The sequence below is a fragment of the Mytilus californianus genome, unplaced genomic scaffold (assembly GCF_021869535.1).
Source record: "Mytilus californianus isolate M0D057914Y unplaced genomic scaffold, xbMytCali1.0.p SCAF_7, whole genome shotgun sequence".
Taxonomy (NCBI): Eukaryota; Metazoa; Mollusca; class Bivalvia; order Mytilida; family Mytilidae; genus Mytilus; species Mytilus californianus.
This window is the reverse complement of record NW_026262723.1, coordinates 38,411,292-38,432,928: the sequence shown is the minus strand read 5'-3', so window position 1 is coordinate 38,432,928 and position 21,637 is coordinate 38,411,292. Positions and strand designations below refer to the sequence as shown.

The window sequence follows — 21,637 nt, the reverse complement described above, 5'->3', positions numbered from 1 at the left end:
GTAAATGAGATGCGCCAATGCTAATACAACTGCATACCAAATATCATTGACTTATTATAAGTTGTTCCCTTTAAACAAACCTTATTACAAACATTAACTTGTAAACTATGTAAAAGTTTCAAAGTCAATGAACCACGAAGAGGGGGTGGAGCTATATAATCTCCATGGAAACGATACTTACAAATGCCAATAGATTTGCATACCCAATATCATTGACTTAACATAATAGCAGTTCATCTTAAACTGATCTTATCACAAACTAATACATGTAAACTAAGCAAAAGTTTCAAAGTTAATAGGCCATGACTGAGGAGATGGGGCCAAATATTCTCCATTGAAATGAGATGTGCTAATGCTTGTACAACTGAATACCAATTAACATTGGCCTACCACTAATGGTTCCCCTTGAACTGACCTAATCACAAACTAATACATGTTAACTAAGCAAAATTTTCAAAGTCAATAGACCATGACTAAGGGGCTGAGCCAAATAATCTCCATGGAAATGAGATATGCCAATGCTTATACAACTGCATACCAAATATCATTGACCTACTACTAATGGTTCCTCATAAACTGATCTAATCACAAACCATGTAAAATACATGTAAAATAAGCAAAAGTTTCAAAGTCAATAGACCATGACTGAGGGGGCAGGGCCAAATAATCTCCATGGAAATGAGATGTGCCAATGCTAATACAACTGTATACCAAATATGATTGACCTACAACTTGTGGTTCACCACAAACTAGACCTAATCACAAACTTATACATTGTTGACGCCACCGCCGCCGCCGCCGTTGTCGCCGACGCTGGAAACAGCATACCTATGTCTCGTTTTTTGACTCCGTCAAGCGAGACAAAAACCACAGACACAAAGTGATAACAATAAGATATAAGTGCTAGACAACATTAATAACGTCACAAAAATGAAAGACCAAATAATAGGAAAATAAAAAGCCTGAGATCTGGCTCGCAGCTCAACATGCAGTACTGACGCAAAGCAAAAAAAAAAATAAATAAAAACACAAAAAAAAAATCCCAAACTAAACCAAACAAACTAAACAACATATAAACTAAAATATTGGAGATTCTGCTATAGGCTATCCAAAGCATTTGGTTTATATCAAATTCATTAGGTTGTGCTCAACAACGGACGGCCCGAGACACTCGCTCAAATGAGGGTCTGCATGGGTTGGGGTAATTCATTTCTTTATTATTTAATTTTTAGACCGTTTTTATCTATTATTAATCTTTTTTGGCCATTATTCATTTTTTTTATATTTTAGAACCTCATTGTTCTGTAATCTTTATTTTTGGTCTATTTCTGTCTATTCTTTATGTTTTTGTCCTTTATTCTGCACATTTGCCCATTGTTCTCTATTCTGTAAACCCCATTTTTTCTTGCTTGCAGAACAGAAGCAAAAAGATATTCAATCAACTCACGTCTTTGGAAATCAAAAAGATCGAAAAGAAGAAATACAGTGGAGAGGCTTAATCAATTCCGTCTTTGGACCAAAGAGAAAGATAACGCCCAGCAACAGAAATTTTCAAAACTAAGAGTTGAACGAGAAAGGACGAGAAAACAAAAGAGAAAACAAACCGGATGGTACCGATGGTTGTATCTTCCAACGGCTATTTGCTGGCTGCTGGGTTTTTACATAACAGTAACAAGCACTGTTCAAAGTCTCGGTGAAGGCACGTTGTTTTGGACCTTGCGAGAAACATTTCGTATTATTGGTCCTGTTATTTTGGGTATTGGACTAGTTCTCCTCATGGTTACGGAAGGTCTGATAGGCATTCACGAATTAGAAGAAACAAATAGGATGAAATCTGACTTTATGAAAACAGTAGTAAATATCGACGAAAACAAACTATTACAGAAGACAAGCTCTTCGTAAAATACGCCTAGACGCGATTCGAACAATGCCAGTTGTTACGGAAAATAAGCTAATTGTTACGGACATGACGGAGAAAGGACAGTTATAACAACAACAAAATAGAACCTATAATGACAACGACTCTGAGGAATTCGATATATTTAAAGGGAATGAACCGAAAATAACGATGATGATTTGTCAACACCTTGCTTGGAGATTTGTTTTCGTTTATGCAGAAACATATACTACAATAAACCTAGATCCGCCTCTGATTGTGAAAGCACCCAACAGTTTCTATATGCAATTGGTTAAAGGGTAGAAATGTTTGGCAAATCATTTGATAAGCAAAAATTCTGTTATATAGCTGTAATGTGCAACACCTCTAGTTGTGAACATATACATATTTATGGTTGTAAAAAATATCTCATAATGTGATAGTATACGCATTGAAATCATACTAGTTGTAAAACAATTGACATCAAATATACATATATTTTTAATTTTCAATAAAATAATCATCATCATATGTAGGGATACACTGTATCAACGAGTACTCGAGTATTCGAGTATCGCTCGGTAGTACCGAGTATCGAATATCAAAACGATACTCGACTAATCAGTTTCCTGTTATAATATTGCTGTCTTCTTTATTTAAATTTTATCTTCTTGAGAACCTCTTTTGGAAAATTAAATAGGCATCACTGATTAATCATACTATTAAATAAAATGCATTTTGTTTGGAATGCTTGTGTTAAAGGTTGCACTTTGTAAATACAGCTGTTTCACAAACCGCGCCTCTTTTGGGGAGACATATTATACTCATAGATATGTTAATTTGTTAACGTACTGGTTCCCAGATATGATCTCTGTGTGTTTCATCTCATAGAGACATCACTTGGGAATGTTACCAGTGTAGCGCCTAGAATTAATTCTTAGGAGGTCCAAAAGTGGAGGTAAGGGTAGTATAGAACTTTAGTATACGTTTAAACTCTTAGAAGTTCAGGGCATATAAATGTTGAAAATATGCCGCACAGCCCTATAGTTTGACCTTTGAATAAAATAGTAGTGCATATCAACTTTCCGTTCTGGGATATAATTTTTCACGAAACTTCATAGTAAAAGTGGCACAGTTTTAGCCGCAAAGGGAGTTTCTATGGGAAATTGCATGGTCTATATTAACAGAATTGCAACCTATAGGCTAGCACTTAACTAAACATTTCGTTACCATAAATTACGTAAAACTTTTACTAAATTCTTTCATAGATAAAAAGATTTGATTAGTAAATTTGGCTGTATCTGTAGAAAACTGATTAAAAACGGAATTTCACATCCTAAATTTTACAGTAATATGGTACTTAAAGCGCGGAAATCACTATGTGATCCGTGTAAACTCATCGAACTTTTAAACAAACTTATTAGTAAAGGTTATCTTACCAATGTTGTAATTAGATCTTTGAATATAGTTTACATTAGCACTAATATCGATTTTGTCATCAGCAAATTAAAACATAACTAAATTTGTATTCTTTTCAAACGGGATGTATAAAGACACACCCACGTTCATTTTGATCTATAAAGAGGTTAACTCCTAATTATCCTACTGCCTGCCGATACATTTATTTTTGGCATTGCACAAGTCATGTCTTCTTTGACTGTCCATGACGTTAAAATATTAAATCCCTGGGATGTTTTTTAGTTGATTTTAGTGTCTGATGCATGATTTTTTTATTATTAATTGTTTTTGGCTTTTAACTAGCTGTCAGTAACTGCGACGGTACTCTCAAATAGTATTTTCTTGTTTATTTGACCTGTTGATACTAATTCTAATGATTTTTTGTTATTTAATGTTATTCAGGGTTATATCTGGTCTATATACCAGCTTTGATAAGTGATTGGTATTACTATTAATTTTCACTTCTTCGTACTATGAACATCAAAATTATTTATTTTGTAAAAATATTTCCTTTCTCCGTTTGAACTGTACACGTATGCCTAACAACACAATTATTTTCATTTACCTGTGTTTAAAGTTATTGCAAATGGCTGATATTTTGTTCAAGCATATTGTTTTTCTTAAATGTTTAACATTTCACAGCGGTATAACATGTTACTTTAATTAGTCTTCCCTTAGTTTATTTATTTTGTATTTACATTGTATCATAGATCAAATTTATTTGTTCAGTGTAAGAGTACTGGTGTTAATATGTCTTTTGATTGAGTTAAGCCATTTCAATTGATATTTTATAGTGTGTCTTTCTATGTTGTGATGGTACACTAATGTTTCAGATAAGGGTGAAGGTTTGGTTCCATTTAAACGTTTAAACCCGTTGCAATTGTTTGCACCTGTCCTAAGTCAGGAATCTGATGTTCAGTAGTTGTCGTTTGTTGACGTGGTTCATAAGTGTTTCTCGTTTCTCGTTTTTTATATAGATTAGACCGTTGGTTTTCCCGTTTGAATTGGTTTTATACTAGTAATTTTTGGGGCCCTTTATAGCTTGTTGTTCGGTGTGAGCCACGGCTCCGTGTTGAAGATCGTACATTGACCTATAATGGTTTACTTTTATAAATTTTGACTTGGATGGAGAGTTGTCTCATTGGCACTCATACCACATCTTCTTATATCTACTTAGCAATTGCGTCACATCGGTATTGTCAGAGCAAATATTTTTGTATGCAAGACTGTAATTTACAAAGTGGCAAAACCGACTGTCCCCAATAATAGTTGACAAGAAAATGTTTCCAAATAAAATAAATTCGTTGCATCCTCTGTTGACCCTCCTTGAAAAGTTAAACTTCTAATCCTTACGCCTTTGTAAATATTAAATGTGTTTTCATAACGATTACCAAATACTATAGATTGTTTGATATGGTTTTTCCTTGTTATAACTTTTAAATAGGTATTCATTAAATCATATTGATTAGATTATTGTTTTTTACGTAATTAGTAGTTGTAGGTAATGAGCTATTAATTATGGTGTGTAATATCTTGTCCCAGATACTTATGTAGATGGTTTTACGTCCGTTGAACAACAAACCACAGAATGTAAAATATACGTATTTTGTGTTTCCATGTTGTAGATATATATTCCCGATCGAGTACTCGAGTATCGCTCGATAAAACCAACGAGTACTCGATTAGCAATTGTTCACCGGGTTGACATCCCTTAAATTATGTATAACAGATTCCAAATAAGCACCCATTACAATATTTAAAGTGGTGATATTACACTGAAAGAACTTCCTTTACTTTAAAATATATAAAGAATACCTGGCTGACTTGGAATACTTCTTGATGATAATTTCTATAATTCCATAGATTTGATGCAGGTATCTTTTTGCAGATTATCATGAATATATCTCGGAATAGTCTGAACCCGCTACATTTTTATGCACCTGTCCTAAGTCAGGAGCCTCTTGTTCAGTGGTTGTCGTTTTTTATATAGATTAGACCGTTGGTTTTCCTGTTTGAATTGTTTAACACTAGTCATTTTGGGGCCCTTTATAGCTTGCTGACCTGTTCGGTGTGAGCCAAGGCTCCGTGTTGAAGGCCGTTCTTAGACATATAATTGCTAACTTTTAATACATTGTGACTTGGATGGAGAGTTGTCTCATTGGCACTCATACCAAATCTTCTTATTTATATTGATAATTGTATATACATAGATCAAAATGTTAATTTACAAAATGCAAGCTCACTGGTATAACAAAAGTTTAGAACAACAAACTTCAGATATGGACACAGTTTTATAGCTAAGATTCTATCTCTCATAGACAACGTGCTCAGCATGAAATAAGCAACTTTTGTATAAGCTGGTATGACCAACTTGTAATTTCACCATTTCTGACTGGCATGAATGTTGTTACATGTACACAATGTACCAGTTGTGCTAATCAGTATCTGATGATCGGTCTTATAATGGAACATTCTTGAATGCATTTGTAGGCAGCGTCTCATATAATTTCATTAAAAGCTCTATTAACTTATTTCTATTTAATTTGTATGCAAATATGACTTTGTTAAAAGAATATATCAAAACAATTTAATAATTTCACAAAACCTTTTATTTCTTCTCAATTTTCTTTAACTATGACAATAATGATCGATTGTTAATTGCTTTACGTCCAGCGGCAAATATTTCATGCATATCAAGATATTGATATATGGTAGTACACTACAAAACATTGATAAAATGTCATTCTTACCAAAAATCTTATGACAAAAAAATAAACCTTTCAATCATTACTTAAATTCATAATATCACAGTCTGAAATGTGTACTATATGATTCTAACAATAAAATAGCTTACTTCTAAACAGATCAACAAATTATAGCATCTGAGAAACAGACATAAATCAAAGAACCTTTGTGAACATATTACATACCCCACACCCCACATTGTCACTGGGCAAACAAAATATCACCAGATTCCTAAGAAAAAGTCAACTGATAATAATTTCTTGTAGATATGCACATCTACATATTATGTCCTCATTAACTACAAAGTATCACGAAAGTCTGCAGTGTGGTTTCAGAGGAGTTGCTATGACAAAATGTTGCAGTAGTCTATTTAGGCCAAAATTCTAAGTTCAAAGGGCTTAACTCCTAGAAAAAAAATTGAATCATAATTTCCTGTCAATATTCCCATCTACAAAGATCTACAAAGATTCATGAAATTCTGTTGTGTGGTTTCAGAGGAGTTGCGATGACAAGAACAGGACTGACGGATGGACGGTTCAAAACATTATACCCTACCAAACTTTGTTACATGTACGTGGGGTATAATTACAAAAATTGAACTTCGACCAATGAACCATGAAAATGAGGTCAAGGTCAGATCATTACTGTCAGACAACATGTACACCATGGACCTATTCCATATACCAAATACAGTTGACCTATTGCTTACTGCATTTGATTGACTGGTTGGTTGTTTTTTACGCCACTTACATCCAGTGGCAGGTATTTCATACATATCAAGATTTTGATAAATGATGGTACAGTACAAAACATGGATAAAATGTCATTTTTACCAAAAATCTTATGAGAAAAATTTACCTTTCAGTCATTACTTAAATTTATAATATCACAATCTGAAATGTGAACTTTAAGATTCCAACAATATAGTTGCTTTTATATATTATTTCTAAACAGATCAACAAATTATAGCATCTGAGAAATAGACCTAATTACAAAATTTGAACTTCGACCAATGAACCATAAAAATGAGGTCAAGGTCAGATCAACACTTCCAGACAACATGTACACCATGAACCTATTCCATATACCAAATAAGATAATCTATTGATTACTGCATTTGATTGATCGATTGATTGGTTTTAAATGTCACTTTCAACACTATTGTGCTATTTCGTGGAGGGGTGTCTTCAACCTATGCCAACATTTGAAAAATATATATTCAACCTATGCCTACAAACAAAATACAATGGATGTTGTTATAACAATTAATAAATAATTACAGCTAACATACAGTAAGTATTTTAAAGCATTCAAAATTACTTCTTTAGAATAAAAAACAACTGTTACAGTTAAATACTTGCAAAATTATGTTGTAGTAAAAATATGATATTTGAAAAAAATAGATAAAAATATTACAATAGAACACTCTTGTATGCATGGTAAAATACTTCCAACATTATGTTGTTCTAAATCTAAAAAAAACGCCATGGCAAAAAAAGAAAAAGACCAAAAGACAAACAACAGTATACAAAACACACCCGAGTGCTCCTGTCGCGTGTGGGATTCAAATTCACAATCTCAGTGTTGACAGGCTAGTGTTACAGGAGTTCGACTACTTAGACCACTAGGCCCCACTACTGCATTTTCGAAAAAGGCATAAACCATGAAATCTTAACATTGACCAATGAAAAAACAGGACAAGGTCAAACATGTTCACCTAACAATCATACCATACACCAAATACATCTGATCTATTGCTATTAGTATCTGAGAAAAAACAAAACCACAGACTTAATTGCCCAATGAACCATGAAAATGGGGTCAAGGTTAGATGAAACCTGCAAATCAGGCATGTACACCTTACAATGATTCCATACACAAAATATAGTTGACCACAAAATCTTAACCTTGATCACTGAACTATGAAATGAGGTCGAGGTCTGGTGAACCCTAGGATCCCGTATACCAAACTATAGTTATGCTATTACTCATAACAAGGAAGCTTTTCAAATGATAAAAAATACAAAATATTTCTTTCAAGACTTTCAGACTCTGAAGCATGTAAACGACACCAAGCACAATTAGCATATGACAGATGGAAACTTCATTACATAAGACATCTGCATACAAGGTATGGCGAAACAAGGTCTTCTAAGTTCTGAAATATAATGTTTTATACAAATAGTATAACAATTTCTTCGCAGATGAGACAAAACCCCAAAGCCTGATTCATGATACCACAACAAATAAAAATCAAACATGGCAAGACAGCAATTAACAACCACTGAATTACAGGCTTCTGGCTTGAGACTAGCACATACACAATGTGGGGAGTATCTGTTTTGAGTTCACACCTGGCTGACATGTTAGATACTTGTAAAATTACCCTGCACATCCTGCTTCACCATGCAAAAGCAAACAAAACCAACAAAGAAAACAGTATGTCAATTGTTTATTACTTGTTAATGTTTCATTTTCTTATTTTCATGCGCGAGTCTTGTATTAAATATAGTTACTTGGACTCTCCAGCAGTTAATATGATAAAATTGGACTTTCTGAACATGTTCCTAAATTTTATAATATAAATGTTTAAAGATGGCTTCAAACTGCAATCTTAAAATATGTTTTTAATTTGTCACTCAATGTTTAATTGTCACTTAACATGTATCAATCTGAAATCTGACTTCAGAAAGTAAACTTAACATGGATCTTTCAAACTAGAAAATGTGGTCAAGGTCAAATTACTAGTCTGTTGGAAATTACCACCTAACATGATTCCATAAAACAAATATCATAGCTGACCAATTACTTTAACTTACAGTAACTTTCCTAAGCAAGCTACATGTAAGTTGAATGTTGTAGATTGATGGCTTCTTTTGACCAGCAGGAAATATTACAAGTATGCATAGGACAATAATATGTTTAACTTATGAGGTATATAAAAAGCAATGTTTTGAACTAGCCTGTTATCTTTGACAAGTTTTTCCATGACCAACATGCTGAGTGGAATTTTAAAATGCTAGCTCACAAGGTGTTCTCAGATACATTATTTGGACTGAGCAGACAAATCTTTGCTCTTCTTTTAAATTGACTAAGCTGGAGATTCAACTTATGGCTTCCTGGAAACAAGTCGAGCACACTACCATGAGACCACCAAAGCCGTAAGTAACTGTTCACAAGTGAAGACCAATGAACATATTTTCTACAAAATGGAAAACCTTCCTGCTGAAAAATATTGTAAGTGTAGAGCAGACAATCAGTGTACAAACAACATATTTTGCTCATTGTTGAAGGCCGTACAGTGACCTATAGTTGTAAACTTCTAAGTTATTTGGTCTCTAGAGGAGGTTTCCATTTTGCAGAAATATGTTCATTGATCTTCATTTGTCAACAATTACTAACCCCTTTGGTGGTCTCATGGTATTGTGCTCGACTTATTTACAGGAAGCCATAGGTTGTCTCTTTGGCAATTGAACCATATCTTCTTATTTTATATTCATACAATTTTAACAAAAAATTGACTCTTTTAAATGCATGGACAGGTGAAAAACAAAACCTTCTCCTGATATTTCAAAATGGAAGCAACAAATTGGGGGAGGGTTGAGTGCTCACAAACATGTTTAACCACACCACATTCTTTATGTGCCCATCCCAAGTCAGGAGCCTGTAGTACAGTGGTTATGGCTGGTTCATGTCTGTCATATTTGTTTTTCGTAAATTGATTTTTAAATAATTTAGTCCGTGAGTTTTCTCGTTTGAATTTTTTTTACATTTTTAATGTCGGGGCCTTTTATAGCTGACTATATGGTATGAAATTTTTTCATTGTCGAAGGCCGTACGGTAGCCTTTAATTGCTTAGTACCACTTCATTTTAAATCTGGTTGATAGTTCTTTCATTGGCAATCATACCAAATCTCCTCATTTTTATAAATATAAATATAAATAAATATACAAACACAGATTTTCAATATCATTAAATACCATTTTACCATAAAAACAGTATAACTTTATTGCTTAATGCTTGTACAAAAGCATTAAAAATCAAATGTACACATATATTTATATGTATATTTATAGATGTTCCTGTCTTTTATTCTATAATCAGAATCTATCAGCAAGAATTTTCTGTAAATCACAATGCTCTTCTTATTTTATCTGGAAATATAAAAGAAAAGAATGTACCAATCATTCTTGTGATTATATAATTGCACTAGAAATGTTGTTGTTGATTTCATTGCTCTTGTTTAATATACATTCTCATTCCATTATTTTCTAAATTTGTAATTAATATTTTTTTGGTCAAATAAAGACTTAAAATTTGAAGTGGCTGTAGATTGATTGATTGATTGGTTTTTCTCGCCACTTTCAGTACTACTGTTCTATTTTGTGGTGGTCAGTTTTTATTGCCTGGAGAGAACCACAGAAAACTGACAATCCTAGTCAAATAAGATTGGAGTTGAGCCCACCTGCCAAGTGCAGGATTCGAGGTTATAACCTCAGTTTTGACAGGCTAGTGATAAAGTAGATTGACTACTTAGACCACTGGCCCATCGAGGCCCCGCAGTGGCTGTATAATCTAATGCACTATTCTGAAAGTGCAAGAAGCGATGTCTGCATTTCAATTTTATAAATAGAGTAATACTGTTTTCTTAGATGCACAAATTGATTGATTGTAGTTTGACTTACATATAGTAGAAAAAGAACTTTTAATGAGCAAGCTCAACCCCACACCCTCAATATAAGGGACAAGAACTGAAAGTGAACTGCTGGCATACTTTTTTAGTTTACCGGTACTTTTAGGTGTGATTCTTTTCTGTGAACCAAGACCTAGTGACTTCAAAATCAAAAGGAATCTGCCTCTCATTATATGTTAGGGCGATTCCATTAAAATGTATGTGGGAGGGTAGGAAGGGATTTTCAAAATATCCCTACAACCAAGAATCATTTTTTAGATAATTTTGCATAATGGTAATAGATGCATACTGAAAAAAGACCCATGACCCACATTCAATAATTCGAATTCCCTTCCTACCCTCCCACCTACATTTTAATGGAATAGCCCTTACCACATATCCAAGTAATTTGACATGAAGATAGCATCCTGAAATCCACTCTCCAGAAAAACATGGGTCTATTTTAGTAACTTTTACCTTGACTGTAGTTGTTATGACCTCAAAATCAAAAAAAGAGTCTTCATTTCAGTATAAGTGACCATATATAAAATTCAGGTAACAATCCAATTAAAAATATTTGATTTAGCATCAAGAAACTACTCTTCTGAACAAATTTAAGTATATTTTTAGTAATCATGACCTTGACCTTACACATAGTAAACCTCATATAAATCAAATTGGAATCTTTATCTCATTATATGTGATCATATATCAAAGTAAGGTTGTAGGTATAAAAAGTATTTGATTTAGAATCTGGAACTAAAATGATTAATGGATCAAAAACAAAAGATTTGTAGTGTGGGCTACAACAAATATAAGGGCTATACCAAAAAAATACCATGTTCCCCCAGGAAGGCAATTTAATTTTTTTATGTGGGTGGTCGTATTTGAAAATAAATTAATGATGGAGGTGGTGCCCAAGAGCAGAAAATTAAATATGTTGGGTGTCAGTTTGTTAAAAAAAGTGTAATATGACATGTATGATGGGTTTTTTGTTTCTTGATTACCTAGTATATGGGTTGTGGTCATTTAGTAAAATTCAATGGTATAGGTGGGGGTTATAATTTATGTTAATTTCTGTGGGTGGTGGGGGTTAAAATAAGTGCCTTTCTGGGGGGAGGGGGGCATAGTTTTTTTCTGGAACAGCCCTAAAATAGAAGTGATAATCTTTTACATAAGGAGTTTTTAAAGATGATCATATCTGTTGAGGGCTATTAATTTAGTAAGTACAGCACATGTAAACAGTTAACAATAACATGATTTATTATTCACAAGACAAGAAATACCTGGACAAGAAAGTCTAGTACAAATGAAATAATTTTTCATAAGTATGTGGCAAAAAATTGACTTAATTGAAGATCCTGTCTTGCTTATCATCTTTGCTATCTAAACTGTCTATCGTTCATATTTTTCAAGATAATAGGCAAAAACGCAAATCATTGGTAAATATCGCCATTTAAGACCAATTATACATTTATGGGTTTTTTGCTTGTGAGAGAGCTGTCTACTATTATGTTTTTATCATTACATTTTTCTATTTCTTTAAATATTTGAACTGGAGGATAGTTGTCTCATTGGCAATCATACCACATCTTATTTTTATATTGATTGCAGGGTTTGTTGCTCGTGCTGTGTGGATGCTGTAGAATGTGTCCCCGTGCTTGTAGTGTATGCCCTTATATTTTACAGTAATGGGTTTTTTGTTTGTGAGAGAGCTGCCTACTATTAGTTTTTTATCATTACATATTTGAACTTTGGTGGATAGTTGTCTCATTGGCAATCATACCTCATCTCCTTTTTTTTTATAAGAACTCTAAAAAAGGAGTGGACTGACGATTTCTGCCTTGTTGACTTATTTGAAGAACTTGTCTTGCTGATCATTTTTGCTTTTAAAAGTGTCTATCTATCTATTAAAGTTTTCAAGATAATAGACAAAAACACTAAAAATATGTAAAAATTATTTTTAAAGAGCAATAACTCCAATAAGGAGTCAAACTGATGAGTTCTGCTATTTGACTTTTGTGTAGATCTTGTCTTGCTGATCATTTTTGCTTATTTAACTTTTTCTACTCTATATTATAATTTTTGTTGAGCCTGCGAAAGCGAGACATAGTGATCCTAGATTCAGATGGTGCCAGCGTCATCACCATTTAGGTTACAATCTGCGGTTAAAGTTTTCTTGGACATGAATAATTTTGTCACACCAACATGGAATTTTATGAAATTGGGACAGAAGCTTGTTTATGACCAAAATACAGTATCCAGGGCAAAATTTTGAAAATATTTATTTCCATTTTTCTGTATTTAACTAATAAAAGGACTTAGTTTTTTTACAGTTAACTTCAGATTTTGTCTGAGGTTAAAGTTTTTCAGTCATCAATAACTTTGTCAAAGCTTCATGGAAATATATGAAATTTGGACAGAAGATTGTTTATGACCAAAATATAGTATCAAGAGCAAAATTTTGAAAATATTTATTTTCATTTTTACGTATTTTACTGATAAATTGACTTAGTTTTTTTTACATTTAACAAGTAGATACAGTTTGGGGTTAATTTTTGTTACACATCAAATACTTTGTCAAACCGTCATGGAATTTTATGAAACTTTTTTATAATTTAAGAGATAATATCTGAAACAAACTTTTGAAAATATATTTTCATTTTCAGTAATTTTCTGATAGATGGACTTAGTTTTTTTACAGTTAACATTTACAGACAGTCTGGGATTAAATTTTTTTGATATGATAAGTTTGTTAACCTTGTTAGTTGGTTCTATAATTTTCTTTTGAATTTATATTTTCAAGGAACATAACTGCTGAAAATATAATTGATCAGTGATAATTTTTGAACTTGACCAGACATTACTGATAAAATCTGGCAAGAATTGTACACTTGACAGTGCTTACAATGCAGTTTTCCAAAAATTGATATTTCCCAGGGGCAGAACTCTTTTTAAAAATAATTGATTGGCACTGAATTTTAAACTTTGTCAGAGACATTGCTGATATTAACCTTCAATATAAATTTCATAAAGTTCTGGCAATAATTGTATAAGTGAGAGCACTTTCAATGCAGTTTTCAATAAAATCAATATTTCCAAGGGGCATAACTCTTTTAAAAATAGCTGGTCGCCACTAATTTTAGAACCGGTTTGATACATTGCTGATTTAAACCTTTGATATAATTTCAATAAATTCTGGCAATAAATGTACACATGAGCGCGCTTACAATGCAATTTTCTATAAAATTATTATTTCCAAGGGGCATATCTCTTTGAAAAATTGTTGGTCTCCACATATTTTTGAACATGTCCGAGATATTACTGATATAAACCTTCGGATATAAATTTTATAAAATTCTGGCAATAATTGTACACTTGAGAGCGCTTACAATGCAATTTTTCCGTAAAATTGATATTTTAAATGGCATAAATCTTTGAAAAATAATTGATCTGCACTGATTTTCAAACTTGTCCAAGACATTGCTAATATACATGCTGTTTTCGGCTCTTTGGTTGGGTTGTTGTCTCTTTGACACATTCCCCATTTCCATTCTCAATTTTATTTGATATAATTGTTTTTCAAAAATAAGGCAAAAATCATAAATGTGAGAGCGCATACAAGACTAGACAGACAGATGCCTGGTATTTCTACATTAGTTGGCTCAGAAGTTATATATTATTTACCTTAGTTAACTGTCTCCATTAGATATTAAACGGGAAGTTACCAAAAGTTGTGTATACCTAAAAAATATAATACAACAATAATAAACTTAACTTAACTAGATATGCCTTACAATAAGACAAATAATAAACTAATCAAGAGTTGTTCTTATAATTAATAAATGTTTCAGTTAAAATTCAATCATATTGAAATGCAGCAATTTATATTTTTCACTTTATACTGCATAAAATTATAATTTTTCTTAATGCCCAGTAGATCTTACAAAATTGAATATTGCAATGTTGACCTACAAAATCATAAAATATAGTTCAAAATAAAACTTCACCACGAACAGCCTTTGTCACAGCTCAAAATCACATGACACAGAGTACATACTTTATCATTTGATACTGTCAGCATTAAATCACATAACACAGAGTACACACTTAATCATGTGATACTGTCAGTCTCAAATCACATGACAAGAGTACATACTTTATCATTTGATACTGTCAGCATTTTAAAACTACAGTATAACACACACTATTCTGCACACCTACCACTTTCCTGGGAGACTTAGTATTAGGTGTTACTTTCATCAGACGTGTCATACTTGTCAACCATTGGCTTATATCATTTAGTTTAGGCTTTATGGTTTGTTTTTTTGCCTTGATTTTTTTCATTAAACTACAATAAAAAAAACATTAAATATATTTCTGGAGACAACCATGCAAACAAGTAATATAACTCAATGAAGGTTCATAGCCTTGATCTTTGTCAGTAAACAGGGATGTGGGGTAAAGGTCAATGAGACAGCATCCAATAGGAATCTGGTACAGTGCTAAAAAATAAAAATGCTGAAGGCAATATAGAAATTATTACTTGATCTGGTTAAATCTGAAAGACAAGAGTATAAAACACCAGTCAGTTAAATAACTTTAATAATTTAAACTAAATTCAGTGGTTGTTGTTTGTTGCTGTATATCATATTTGTTTTTTGTTCATTATTTTGTACATAAATCAGGCAGATAGTTTTTTCATTTGAATTGTTTTACAATTTTGTCATTTTGGGGCCTTTTATAGCTGACTATGCAGTATGGGTTTTACTCATTGTTGAAGGCTGTATGCTGACCTATAGTTGTTAATTTCTGTGTCATTTGGTCTCTTGTGGAGAGTTGTCCCATTGGCAATCACACCACAGCTTCTTATTTTTATAATAACTCAAGGTTCTTAGCATTGATCTTTTATATCAAGTAGGAATAAACAGGGATGTGGGGTATAGGTCAATAAGAAGCAACCAATAGGAATCTGGTACAGTGCTAAAAAATAAAAAATAAAAATGCTGAAGGCAATCTAGAAATAATTACTTGATCTGGTTAAATCTGAAAGACAAGAGTATAAAACACAAGTCAGTTAAATAACTTTAATAATCTAAACTAATATAACAAAATAAATTATAAATCTGCTCTTAATAGATATAAGAAGATGTGGTATGAGTGCCAATGAGACAACTCTCCATCCAAGTCATAATTTATAAAAGTAAACCATTATAGGTCAAAGTACGGTCTTCAACACGGAGACTTGGCTCACACCGAACAGCAAGCTATAAAGGGCCCCAAAAATTACTAGTGTAAAACCATTCAAACGGGAAAACCAACGGTCTAATCTATATAAAAAACGAGAAACGAGAAACACTTATGAACCACATCAACAAACGACAACTACTGAACATCAGATTCCTGACTTAGGACAGGTGCAAACAATTGCAGCAGGTTTAAATGTTTTAATGTTACCAAACCTTCACCCTTATCTGAAACAATAGCGTAACATCACAACATAGAAAGACACACTATAAAATATCAATTGAAATGGCTTAACTCAATCAAAAGACATATTAACACCAGTGAACATACACTGAACAAATAAATTTGATCTATGATACAATGTAAATACAAAACAAGAAATGATTGTAACAGGATGCTGTTACGAAGTCTCCCAAACGAAGCTCCCATAATTCGTAATTCCCAGGGTCGCCTGACATTGGACAAAGTCCAGTGAAAATTGGTTTGGTCCAGTAAAGTTATATGCATTAGTGATGCCTGGGGACTAACCCTGTATATCATTCAAATCATCTTGGCATGACAAACCAGAATATATATGGTTTAGGGGTGGGGATCTCGACCATTAACAAGATACTAGAACATTGGGAGTGGGGGGAACCCCTGGGGACTGACCCTATACGTCATTCAAATGTTCGAGACATGACGAACAGGAATATATATGGTTTAGGGGTAGGGGGAACCCCTGGGGACTGGCCGTATACGTCATTCAAATGTTCGAGACATGATGAACAGGAATATATATGACTAACCCTGTATTTCATTCAAACCATCTTCGCATGACAAACCATAATATATATGGTTTAGGGGTGGGGATCTCGACCATTTACAAGATATAAGAACTTTCTCAAATGGCAGGGGGGCGGGATGAACCCTGGGGACTAACCCTGTATATCATTCAAACCATCTTAGCATGACAAACCAGAATATATATGGTTTAGGGGTGGGGATCTTGACCATTTACAAGATATTAGAACTTTCTTAAATGGCAGGGTGTGGGGGTGACCCCTGGGGACTAACCCTGTATTTCATTTAATGTGCATTATCATTTAGAACATTTTCAAATAAAAAGATTGTGTCTATCACAAACGGTTTTCAATTTATAATCATTTGAAAACTTAAAAAAATAAAATCCCATAGGGTTCTATAGTAAAACCCTCCTTTCTTTTTGCCCCTCAAAGTACCCCTTTATAAACCCCATTGCACAAACAAAACCCTGATTGCACCACTAGACATGTTAGTCTAACATATTGTGAAACCCTAAGTTAATCTGACAAGCGGTTTTGGAGAACGGGTGCGGACAAGTTCAAATTTAAAAGCAGCGGAAGAAGAAGAAGAAGAAGAAGAATTAATAAATAAACTAAGGAAAGAATAATTAAAGTAACATGTTATACCGCTGTGAAATGTTATTCAATTTAAGAAAAACAATATGCTTGAACAAAAATATCAGCCATTTGCAATTACTTTAAACACAGGTAAATGAAAATAATTTTGTTGTTAGGTATACTTGTACGTTTACAGTTCAAATGGAGAAAGGAAATATTTTTACAAAATAAATAATTTTGATGTTCATAGTACGAAGAAGTGAAAATTTATAGTAATACCAAACACTTATCAAAGCTGGTATATAGACCAGATATAACCCTGAATAAGTAAACATTAAATAATAAAAAAGCATTACAATTAGTATCAACAGGTCAAATAAACAAGAAAGTACGATTTGAGAGTACTCGCAGTTACTGACAGCTAGTTAAAAGCCAAAAACAATTAATAATAAAAAATCATGCATCAGAGACTAAAATCAACTAAAACACATCCCAGGGATTTAGTATTTTAATGTCATGGACAGTCAAAGAAGACATGACTTGTGCAATACCAAAAATGAATGTATCGAAAGGCAGTAGGATAGTTAGGAGTTAAACCTCTTTATAGATCAAAATGAACGTGGGTGTGTCTTTATACATCCCGTTTGAAAAGAATACAAATTTAGTTATGTTTTAATTTGCTGATGACAAAATCGATATTAGTGCCAATGTAAACTATATTCAAAGATCTAATTACAACATTGGTAAGATAACCTTTACTAACAAGTTTGTTTAAAGGTTCGATGAGTTTACACGGATCACATAGTGATTTCCGCGCTTTAAGTACAATATTACCGTAAAATTTAGGATGTGAAATACTGTTTTTTATCAGTTTTCTACAAGGACAGCCAAATTTAGTAATCAAATCTTTGTATCTATGAAAGAATTTAGTAAAAGTTACGTAATTTATGGTAACGAAATCCCTGACTTAATAATTTACCAGTGATGCATTGATTACGTTCGTTAAAATCTATGACATCACTACACACACAGGCATAACGAACGAGTTGGGATATATAAACACCATATGATGGAGCCAAAGGAACATCGCCGTCTAAAAAAGGAAAATTAACAATAGGGAATGAAAAGTCGTCTCTTTTGTCGTAAATTTTAGTATGGAGTTTTCCTTTAGAGATTGAAATGTCCAAATCTAGAAAAGGACAACTACTGCTGTTTATGTTAGATTTAGTTAAAGTAAGTTCTTTTGGATAAATTTCGGTAGTATATTTATAGAACTCTGGATTATTTAACGAAAAAATATCATCTGATAACGGAAGGTATTGTTGAATGTATCAACCAAATGTAACAATGACGTGTCTTTACTGAGTTTGGTCATAAACTGAGATTCATAGCAATACAGGAATAAATCTGCTATTATAGGGGCGCAGTTAGTGCCCATAGGAATACCTACTACTTGTTGATACACTTTTATCGCTGAAACGTACATATATGTTGTCCAGGAGAAAATTTGAAGCTTCAATCAAATCTTCACATTTCCAGTAAGTGTATCTAGCATACTTTCCTTTTTCGTTACAAAAAAAGGCTTTAAACGAGTTACAGCAAATAAATTTGTAATGAGATTTTTCAAAAGACCATTTAATTAAATATGAAAACTTTTTCTTGATAAGATTGTGTGGAAGTGTAGTATAGAGATAACAGTCAACAGAATTAAAAGGACCATCAAAAGCATGTATTTTATCTAAAACCTCTAAAGAATTTTTAACACTCCAAAAATAGTTAATACCATTATTTTCATAAGCTTTATTACAAAAGTTTATAACAAGTTCTTTGATAGTAGTAAGGAAGGTAGTTAGATTTGTAGTAGAACACTTACTAGATGCGGAGATGAAACGGAATTTAAATGGTTTTTTGTGCAATTTAGGTAACCAGTACATAGTAGGGACTTTCAAATGTTCGGAAGAGGCTTTAAGCTGGGTAGTGGCAGTGATATGCTTGTTTACAATTTGACTCTCTGTGGAGCGTACGGACTGAATGTAGAAGAATTTGTAATTTCGTTTTGGAGAACTTCCGTGTAGTATATGCGTCACACCACCACTACATTATCTGCTGCTTTGTCTGCCGGTACGAACACAAACCGCTTTGCGAGTACTTGGAGTTTATTTTTTATTTTAGAAATAAGAACATCATGGACCCTTTTACTAATTTCAGAATTGTTTTCAAAATGAGATATACGTTATTAACAGTATTCATAATTTTATTCAAATAACTGTCTAGAGTTTTTTATCAGATTTTTCACGTTTACACCAATTTTTACAGTAGACGGACAGAGCGTCTTTAATGACCTGACGACACTGTTTCCAATCTATTTTAGATGGAGGACGATATTTTGGTCCTTTCTTAAGAAAAGTTATGACCTCACAGTCTTCGACGATGTTGAGGTCTCCTGTAAGGACATGACCACAGGGAACATATCTAAAACTAGATGTTTCACAGTCTCAAGTGGAAGGAAATTATTTTCTATATTGACGTCTGATGTAACTGACGTATAATTAAAAATCAAACTTCTGCTGTTTTTTTTTATAAGAATACGAAATAATAGGTGGTTCTATATTATCAAAATATGGAGGTATTTGGCTTTGGATGGTAGAGTCATTGAATATACTAGATAAATTAATAAAATCAATACCTCTATTTATATATTTTAATTTAAGAAAATGCCGTTTATGATTTTCAGGTTTATCGATACTAGGAAATAGCCTATGATGACAAAAAGCTGTAATAATACGGGTGTATTCATACATTGGGCTAAAAAAAGAAATTTTATCACACTCCAGAAAAATAGCATATAATTTACTTATTGGTATCTGACCCAGTTTGCATAATACTTGATGTCTGCCATTATTTTTTATTATAGATAACAGATCAGCAAGTGTATAATTTAAACGATGTTTAATACGTTGATTATGTTTTTTGCATTTGCCATGAGACCTTTTATTTCTAAGTCGTTTATTGACAATATTAATGACATCGATTGAAGTTTTAGTTATGTTCCCCTGTCCTAATATTTTGTCATTAAGACCGAGAGGATAAGCTGTTTGAAGTCTTTTTATCCAAAATAATTCGCGAACTTCACATGATTTTTCAAATTGCTTGTGTGATTCTCCTGGTTGTTTCTGAACGGTTTCAAGTGGTTGGAATTTTATAAATTTTAGATTGTGACTATGTTTATCTAAATGTTGATATATCAAACTTTTGAATTTTTTAGGTCTACAAAAGCGGTAAAGTTGTTCTTGATTTCTTCTGTAATACCACACTTAGGTTGGGTTCAAGTTACCACATATATAAGGTTTTGAGTTTTTCAGGTAATGTCACAGGAAAAGGAGAGCGAAAAAGCTCTCCCGTTCACTGTTGACCTAACAGTATTTTGTGAAGTTAATCTAAAACAGGTTAGTCTTGTTAATTTAGCACACTTTTCATTGATATTAAATATCTTAAAAAAAGGTAAATTTCAGAAATCAATTCTGGATGTACTAGTAGTATTTCTATTACAGTGAAAAACCTCAACACTTCAATTTTATTTATTCTCATCATTTGTCATGCTGACATCTGCCACCTATACACAATACTGAAATTACTGATTAATCTTTTTAAAAATATATTGTACCTTGTTCTATCCATCTGAAGTTGTAACAATTTCTCTCTTAACATTTTCACATCTTTCCTTGACTGAAATAAAAGTAATAAAACTTTGTTTTTAAGACATTCTCATTCACCAGGATTTAAATGTGATGTCAACAATTTCCAGTTTCTAAACAAACATATCCAAACTGAAGATATTTGGTCTACTTTAAACTCCTGCAATTAGCCCTTACCATGGGTCTTTTAAAATTATCCAAAGAGAATAAAGAATTTTGTTTGGTTACAACTTTAATGATGTGAGCTCGAGTCCAAAAGGCTTTAATGGAAACCGATGTGCTGTATCCTAGCTGGAAGTGATTTTTTTTTTTTGCACACGATTTCTGTCATTTTTTTAAGGAATATATATAATGCTTCCATATGTGAAAATGTAACTCTTTTCTCTATATCATGATAAATGTCAGATACCATATAAACATACAATTGATAGTCTATGGCGATGATAGCAAATCTTTGGCAGTCTATTTAATTTATTCAAAATCTGTATAGAATATAGACTTTTAAGCGATACAGAACTTGACACAATTCTTTAATGATGAAGAATTTATGTTGATCTTGAGATACTTTTGTTTTGTTGTGTA

General features: G+C 32.6%; 1 protein-coding gene across 2 annotated transcripts in view; it reads right to left on the bottom strand.

Moving 5' to 3' along the window:
* Positions 1 to 10,038: 10,038 nt before the first annotated feature.
* Positions 10,039 to 21,637, bottom strand: part of LOC127708511 (biorientation of chromosomes in cell division protein 1-like 1) — a 49,507-nt gene continuing 37,908 nt past the window's right edge. For both annotated transcript variants that reach the window (XM_052213403.1, XM_052213404.1), the window contains 4 exons: positions 21,025 to 21,086; positions 14,977 to 15,103; positions 14,440 to 14,496; positions 10,039 to 10,234 (listed from right to left, as the gene is read on the bottom strand). In XM_052213403.1, the coding sequence (XP_052069363.1) occupies positions 14,458 to 14,496; positions 14,977 to 15,103; positions 21,025 to 21,086 (228 nt within the window). In that variant the 3' untranslated portion in view covers positions 10,039 to 10,234; positions 14,440 to 14,457. The remainder of the gene's footprint in view (positions 10,235 to 14,439; positions 14,497 to 14,976; positions 15,104 to 21,024; positions 21,087 to 21,637) is intronic.